The sequence below is a fragment of the Malus domestica genome, chromosome 05 (assembly GCF_042453785.1).
Source record: "Malus domestica chromosome 05, GDT2T_hap1".
Taxonomy (NCBI): Eukaryota; Viridiplantae; Streptophyta; class Magnoliopsida; order Rosales; family Rosaceae; genus Malus; species Malus domestica.
Window position 1 is genome coordinate 26,380,923 of NC_091665.1, and position 8,661 is coordinate 26,389,583.

An 8,661-nucleotide genomic window follows, 5' to 3' on the forward strand; every position below is an offset into this window, starting at 1 on the left:
TAGTGCCTTTGACATCATGACCATGACGACAACCGTGAAATATGACATTTTTGGCTCTCTAGCTTCTATTCAAAGCATGACAATGACGACGACCGTGAAATATGACATTTTTGGCTCTCCAGCTTCTGTGTATCAAAATCTAAGTAAAATGCTTAAGTAAATGCTACACTTTATTCACTTTGACAAGCTTCTAAATTCTACTACTAAATAGTGAATTCCACAAAGGATCCCTTCCACCTAATCATTTTCACCAAACAATCCGGACTCTTGAAATTTGATTTAACGGTTAAAGTTATTATAATTTTTTGAGTGAGCTCCTGTTTATAGTCGTTTAATCAAATTTTAAGAACCCAGATTGTTTGATGAGGAGAATCAGGTGAAAGAGATCCAAAAAGTATCCATTTTCCGTTTAAAATACCTAACTCTTTGTCCAAGTTGTTAGTGTTGATAATGACATCGGCATCCACTTTTATCCATTTTCATACAACCCAATTTCCCAATACGTATCAACATATTTTATAATACGTGAATTTGTAACTTTACGTGAGAGTACTGGTTACTTGCATTCTTATCAACTTAAAAATCACTTAGTACTACAATGTAATGATATTCTTCTTCACTTGTAAATGAGAAGTCTCATGTTCGATTTTCGCCAATAATAAATTTGAACTCCATTATTGTTAACACATTGTAAGATTAAAACCCACTCATTTCCTTGGTGTTGATTATACTGTTTGTCAAAAAAAAAAAGTGAACAAAACTGCCAATGCAAACTTTAGCAAAAAATTGCCAATGCAAATTTCCTTCAAATGGAGAAAAAGGAAATAAACACATGAACATATAGTATAAAAATTGATATCTAAATAACCTAACTAAACCCACCAAAATAAAAAAGAAAAATCAAGAAAATTACTATAAGCTCAAGCAGAGCTTACTTTATCCTCCTCCTCCTCCACCGCCGCCGCCGCAACCACCACCACCATCCAGATACTCTCTGCCTCCAACTATCCCTCTTATAACAAAATAATACAAATTTCTATCATTTTTCGTTCAAATTTAATCTAGTCCAAAGCATTAGGCCCAGCGCAGGCCTTCAAAACAGGGCTCCAAATCCACTGCAACAAAAACTTCCTCCCTTTGCTTCCGTTCACATTGAACGTCCTCCCTTCCCTATCCCTCATCACCTGCCCAATGTACCCGCCACCGCCACCGCTCCCGTACAACCCTTCGCACAAGTCCCCGATCTCCGTCGGCGCCGTCGGGTCCTCCCCGGCGTACCACGCATTCACCAGCGGGTTGGACGCAAGCTCAGCGAGCTCGTGCCCAATCACGCTGATCATCCCGTCCACGCCCACGTCCCTGTTGGGCGGGGACAGCGCCCCGGGCCCGCCGCCACCCATGTACCCTGGGATAGCGAACGGGTAGGCGCAGACTTCCGGGCATTGCTTGCCAGAGTTTCCGATCCAGGCGTATGGCAGAGTGTGGCCCACCATGGAGGGGAAGGTGAAGTAATGGAACCCACAAACGGCTCGACAGAAGTCCTGAACGGTGACATCCTCGGAAGTGAGGATTAGGTAGACGCCGTGCTTGTGATCGACTGGGAAGGGGGCGGATCGGACGGAGGAGGCGATGACCTGCTGGACGGAGAGGCGGGTGAGGTGATTCCCGTGGGAGTACTTCATGTCGGAGTACTGGCCGGCGACGACGACGGAGCGTGAGACGTTGGCGCCGGTCTGGTCGGTGTACAGGGAGACAGTGCGCCACCACTCCGCGACGGAGGGGGATGCGGAAGGAGCGCCGGAGATGGAGTGGATGAAGTCGGTGATGAGGAGCTTTTGGGGCGGGGCCCACTTACCGTACCAGATGAGGTAGATGTTGATGGGGGAGGAGGAGAGGACGGGGCCCATGTGGTAGCGGAGGTCGACGAGGTTGGAGGAGCCCTCGAATTTCTTATTGGAGGAGAGGGTGCGGGGAGGGAGCTTGGGGTTGAAGAGCTCATGGGTGTTTAGGGTTTGGACGGAGGGAGTGGCGGCAGCATTGGCACGGGAGAAGATTGTGGTGGTGGCGGTGAGGAGGAGGAGGAGGAGGGAGGCGAGATTGGAGAGCGGCATTGTTGGGGGTGGAGGAGAATTGGAGAGAGGAGGAGGGAGGAGGGGTATATAAAGGTGGGAGTGGGAATTGGGAGGGAAATAGGCTGGAGACAGCTGCAATGTGGGGGCATAGAAGACAGAGTGAGAGTGTGATATTTACTGTGAGTGAGTGAGAGTGGATGTGTCACTGTCTCTCTCTTCTGTTTGTTCTGGAAACCGGGTATCGGCTTTTTGAGCGATGGGTTTTTTTTAGCTTTTTAATCGGTTATTAAGATTTATATAACTCATTTGATTCATAAGATTAGAAATCAATAGAAGTAAACTCTGAATTTATTCACTCTCAATCATTTTGATCATTCCATGAAAAATTGTATTAAATAAAGACAAAAATGACAAAAGTATCCTCAATTTAATAAATAATGGACCAAATGATTTGACAAAAATTGAGGGTGTTTTTGTTATTTTAGCCTTATTTAATAGAAATTTTCATGGAATGACCAAAATGATTGATGATGGACAAACTCATTGACCATTTCTATTGATTTCAATTCTCATGAACCAAAAGTAAGGAGTTATGCAAATCTCATGAATCATTTTGGCTAAAAAGTCTTAATTTTTTTTTCTTCTGTTTTGAAATTTTTGTACCGAAAAGATGTGAGTTAGTTTAACTGACAAAAATAGTGTGTAATTTACTGCACTCAAGTTTGAATTTTTGTTTTAAATGCTCAAGTTTACATCTTTTGTAGAAGTTTCTACATCGCAAATTAGAATAATTTAAGATATTATTAAAAAAAGGTTCTTTAAGATATTATCATATTGAAAATTAAAAAAAAAAAACTACAATTTCCCTTGATTTTAGACCTTATAGCAAAATTGTCAAATTTACATCACAAGTTTAGCATTTACTTTGAACATTCAACTTGGTTGTAAATCCTCTAATCTATTAAAAAGTATCAATTTAAATAGTCAGCTAGCACGGATTCAAGAGCTTCTATTTCAATAATTGTTAAAAGGAGTGTGCTATCCACACACCCCTTTTTACTTTTCACACACCTTTGTTAATTTATGTCCTTTGATATTCTTTAATTTATCCGATCTGATGGTAGAAAATTAAAAATGTGTGAGAAAAGTAAAAAATGATGTGTGGATATCACACCCCTTGTTAAAAATAGTAATCATTTTTCTGACTTCGCTTTTTCACTGGATCGTTATAAGGGGCTTGTAGTGTAGATCTGTGCCAAGATTTAAGCAGAAAAGCGGTAATGGAGAACCGGGAGTGGTGAATTTGGCAATTCGTCAAAACTCAAAGAACTCAAGTCTGGGAGCGGCATGAATTCGTCAATTAAAAACATTAAAGTAATTTTAATAATAATAAGTGTTCGAAATTGTTCTATTACTATTAGGAGTCTTATTATTTAGTATTTTTTATTAATAATTTTATTTATTATTTCGATTGATAAGAGAAAAAAAGAGAAACGATATTATTTTTTGACAAGCAACAATATTTGGTATTTCATTAAACAACCGAGAGCAATACATAGGTGCCAATTGGGTACAATCCTCCAGTGACCAAGAAAATGATCTAGAGGTGAATTTACGCAAATGAGACAATACTAGTAAACCTCTAAACAGCTACCATATGTATGAAAACTTCCCACTACACCCATACAAACTTGTCACATAAACGATATATAATAGATTTGTATAGTGATTGTAAATAGTCACCGCCAAATAACTCGGTCACATAAAGTCATCGCTTGAGCGAGACCATATAAGGTCATCATTAGTAAACGAGACCACATAACACAACGCTCAAAGCGAAAACCAAATACAGTCATCGTTGCGGCACAGCCACAACACTCACTAGGCAAGACAATACAACTAGACTAAACTAGCTCAAACTAACTAAACTAAATTAAACTAAACTAGGTCAAAATAAATTAATCCGAGAACGGAACCACAAAACGACATTATCTGATGGAAGGATAGGACCCGCAGACAAGGACCACAGCCGTGCCACGACACGAGACGGGTTTGCCACATGCACAAGTCCAACGGAGCATCAAAGATGAACACCAAGCGGCAAAGGTTCCAAATGCAACCACTATCAAGAGCGGCCCAAACAGAGCCACAACCAGATTTGCAAGCCCAAACCAAAATAGCACCACCAAGGAGGCTCTCTTCTTTACTCCGAGCGTAGATATAGACAAATCCACAACACCAAAACAAGGTGACGAACTATGGCTCCAACCCACCAGGCCCCAATCTAAGCCCAAATCACAAGTCATACCCCGAAACAAGGAAGAGACCTTGAGCAAGGCATAACCTAGATCTAGGAAGGAGGCGTGAAGCTAAGAATCAAAATGGTGGGAGAGAAAACCACCTGCATCTGCAGACCCACCCATACACCCTGAGCACATGTGCCATAACAAGAAGAACCTTAAAATGGGAAGGTCCGGATCAGAAGGCTGGGGGAGAGACACGGGAGGGGGGATGAGGATGGAAGGTTAAGAAGGCTGGGATGGGGGAGATGGCGTAAGAAAATTGAGGGGGGAGGTGGATAGCAAGGTGATAGAAATAGACGACGAGAAGAAATGAGGGAGGTAGGAGGAGAAAAAGGGAAAGAGATGACGGGAAGAAGGAGGGGAATATAGAGGAAATGGATGACAGGAAGAAGGGAAGGAGGTGGGAATAGAAGGAGAAGTTGCCACCGACCCCCAGCCCTTGTGGCAGCCTTTGCTAGAGGCAGGCGGCCATGAAGAAAGCTAGGGTTTGGAGTTGGTTCAAGAGAATTTCTAGAGAGAGAGAGAGTCAATACGGTGTCGACTTTATCTTCTTCCTCGCCATAAGCTTTGAACAAGAAAACGACTTCTCCTTTTCAAGATTGCAGTCACTCCGAGCTGTTTTCAAGATGAATTCCTTGTGAACCCAAAATAATTTGGCCGCTCCCGTTCTAGAAGCACAATTCATCACCAACTCAAAAAATTGACATGCAAAGTTCGAAAAATGTCACAAATTCACGGTATTAAATTTTATTTTATTTTGATTTATGATAATATAATAAAAAAATTAACATTTTAGTCTTTTAAATATAAATTACATATTGGTGCAGAAAACATCATGCATGTGCACCATGGGAGCGAGGATCCTCGCCAGATCCTCAAATCACATCCCTTTATCGTACATCGTGCGGTTATAAATTATTGTAAATTTTTTTTATTTAAAATTGAATATAAACAACACCTGACGAAAATTAGCCGTACGATGCATGATGAACGAATGCGATTAGAGAATTCTCGAGATCCTCTGTCTGCACCTTGGTATTCTCACTAATTTCACTTTTCTTGACAACTAACTATATAACTAACTAATGTTATCGCTCTACTAATATATATAAACTACATTAATATAATTCTATCATAATCCTTTTAGACCTAATTTTTTTATTCAAGACCTAGTTACAGTTGTTAATAATGCTATAACAAAATTCAAACTACCATAACACCAAGAAATTGGTTCCCTAATTTCTCCCATTATACAGGGATAAGGGCCACAAATATAATTTTGGCAAAGAAATTGTTAACCCCGAAAGGATTTTTGAATAAATTAATTAGCACTCGTTTGTTTCTTATCGTTGTCTTGGCTCATTTTTCTAAACTTTCTCTATTATTTAGGAGAAAGAAACACATGGTCAATAGGCATGGGGCTCCCAAACATTCGTTATCAAAGGAGATGGGAGGTGATAAAAAGGTTAGACGCTTGCCTTTTTCCTTTTTGGCAGTGAAGAAATTTTTCTTAAGATTTATTTCAAAAATTAAAATGTTCACTGATAAATACAAAAATATATTGAAATAAATGATAACCGAGGAATACTGTAGGTTGCGCAGACATTGGAGTAGTGTGTTATCTATCTTCCACTTAAGTTTGATATCCCTTTCCTGTGAATTATAGTAATTAAAATATCGAACTGTAAGGGAAAAAAAAAAAAAACGCTTTACAGTTTGCTACCATTTTCTACTTGGAATAGAATCGAATGAACGGAGGAGGCTACACGAGCAACTTCATTTTACTCCAGAACCCAAAAAAATAAAAAAAGGTTATTTTTAAACTAAAATAAAACATGTTAGAATTTATTGTGACTACGATGGAGACATATCTCCTAAAAGTTTGGGGCAATATTTGTTATTGCCAATAATTTTTTTTGAATAAATCATATTATGAATGGGTTTAGCATCACAATATGTTAGTAATAATGTGCTTCAAATTCATCTTTGATAAGAATCGAACCTACGATCTATCACTTATAAGTGAAAAAAAATATCGTTAAACCATAGTGCTAAGTGACTATTATTTAAAAATATTAGTAACACTTATTTAATTAAACAAAATAACAGTGAATATTGAGCTGTCTAATTACAACACACAAAACATTTCAGTAAAATTTCCAAAAAGTATGAAAATAACATCCCAAGTTGACCCAAAATTATGTTCCTTGTTGTGATCAAGACGCAAGTTTTGTCATGGAACTGGAGACAGATCTGCTTAAAATTTACTAATTTTTTACCTGTTTTCTGAAATAATTGAGAGGGCAAAAGGGCCTACAAAATGACGTTGACCAGAAAATGCAAAGATATACCTTTTAAATTGTTGAGTTTCTAAAAATATCTACAAAACCTCTGAAAATATCTAGTGGAAAACTTCAAGTTTTCTGTAACTAGTAACTACTGCAGTTGCATTTAATGGGAGCGATCAACTAGCAGAAGAGAAAGAGGAGTTGTGTTATTTTATGTTTATATGAAACATAATTTTTTTTTTGGGTCCTTGAAGAAAGGATTCATTATCAAGGCACAACGGCCAGACAAGAACAAAGAAAGCCGAAGACGGCTAACAGAATAGGGAGACCAACATACCCCAACATAACAAGAGGCACATGATTACACACGATGCTGCCACAATTGGCGAACACGTTGTCCCACAAAAAACAAGCACAACTAACCACTCGGAGGGCAAGCCAACCCATCCTTGTTTAAAATTCTAACAAGCGAAGATGGGGGTCGATTTGCCCATACAGAATTGCACATCTCCGAAGTAAAATTCTTCACAACAAAATTCGCCGCATAATTTGCTGAACTTGGAAACCAAGACCAAGAGCAGGCTTGGAAAGTTTTCCCAACCACCCAGATACGGTTTCGGATTGGGAGGATTTCCCAAGCGCAACTTAAAGAGCTATCATGCAAACATGAAATAATCTGTTTCGAGTCCTATTCTATCACCACCCGAGGGATATTCAGACCCTTCGCTAGATGGCACCCCTCAAGAACTGCCAAGGACTTAGCCACATCCGCCGATGAAGCCGGAACCTCCACCCTTTTGACCTCCAAACATATGCAACTCGAGTCTCGGACCACCAAGCCACCCAAGTCGAATTAGCACATTGTCTCCAGCTCGCATCCACATTAATCTTCACCAAGGGACAAGGAGAAGGAGATCACGGAACCGCACGATCACGGCTGGGCAAGAGTGGGGGAACAAGACCAGATTCCCTTGACTTAGCAATAACAAAATTCTCCCAAGCACTGGAAAGATTGAATATGGTTTGTGATAGAGATGGGGTACGACTGTTGAACACCGCATCGCATCTGGCTTTCCAGATAAACCAACAGGAAAAGGCCACCTGAGACAAAAATCGAGACTTAGACTCATTAGACCCCAGCTGCAGCGCACACAAGTGAGAGAGCTAGCCATCGAATGAGGTAATTGAAGTGCCATTAATTCGAATACAAAGGGGACCACCGAACCACACAAGTTGCACCCACGGGCATAGGAGCAGGAGGTGCTCAACAGATTTCGAATAAGTAAGGCAAATAGGACAACACGAATTATCAGCATACCTCATCCTAAACAAGTTCTCCCGAGTAGCAATGACATTCCTTATGAAGTGCCACACAAATATTTTCACTTTTGGAAGGACCTGAAGCTTCCAAATACCAGCCTACACCACAGACTCAACAAAACAGGAGGAAGAATGACGATCAATCCACCTACCAGGAGTAAAGTTTCTACCCACCAATTCCCCGATTTAAGCGAATATTCGCCATTCTTAGAGGTGGGCCAGATAAGGTGATCCAAGGAAAATGAATCCCCACCTGAATCCTGGAGATCGCAACCCCATCCGACTCGAAAAAAAAGGCCCTAAGTTCATCTGTTCTCCATGTCCTACGTACCGTGTCAATGATCAAAGCCACCACCGGTGTCCTGTCAACCTCAACCCCATATCTAGGAGTCGGATGGCCATTCATGATGCTAGGAGCCCAATTATCAATCCACAGATTGATTAAATTCCCGCTTAAAACCTGCCATCTCGATCCACGGGTGATAAGATCTCATCCCTCCAGCAAGCTAGACCAAATCCACGACGCACGCTCGCCCCTCTTGGCCGTCAAGAACAAATCCTGAGGGAAATATCTATCCTTCAACACCTTAACTCATAGCGAATCCGACTCGTGGAGAAGCCGCCAACATTGCTTGGCGAGAATGGTGGAGTTGAAATCTTTCAAATTACAGAAGTTCA

At 40.5% G+C, this 8,661-nt stretch overlaps 1 protein-coding gene across 1 annotated transcript; it reads right to left on the reverse strand.

Annotated features, from left to right (window-relative positions):
- Positions 1-774: 774 nt before the first annotated feature.
- Positions 775-2,203, reverse strand: LOC103436198 (protein EXORDIUM-like 5). The gene has a single exon (XM_008374626.4). The coding sequence runs from the start codon at positions 2,109-2,111 to the stop codon at positions 1,062-1,064; it is 1,050 nt and encodes a 349-aa protein (XP_008372848.1). The 5' UTR covers positions 2,112-2,203; the 3' UTR covers positions 775-1,061.
- Positions 2,204-8,661: the final 6,458 nt, after the last annotated feature.

Bases quoted from the DNA above. Each gene is read 5' to 3' on its own strand.
- LOC103436198 (XM_008374626.4), bottom strand. From the start codon at position 2,111: ATGCCGCTCTCCAATCTCGCCTCCCTCCTCCTCCTCCTCCTCACCGCC.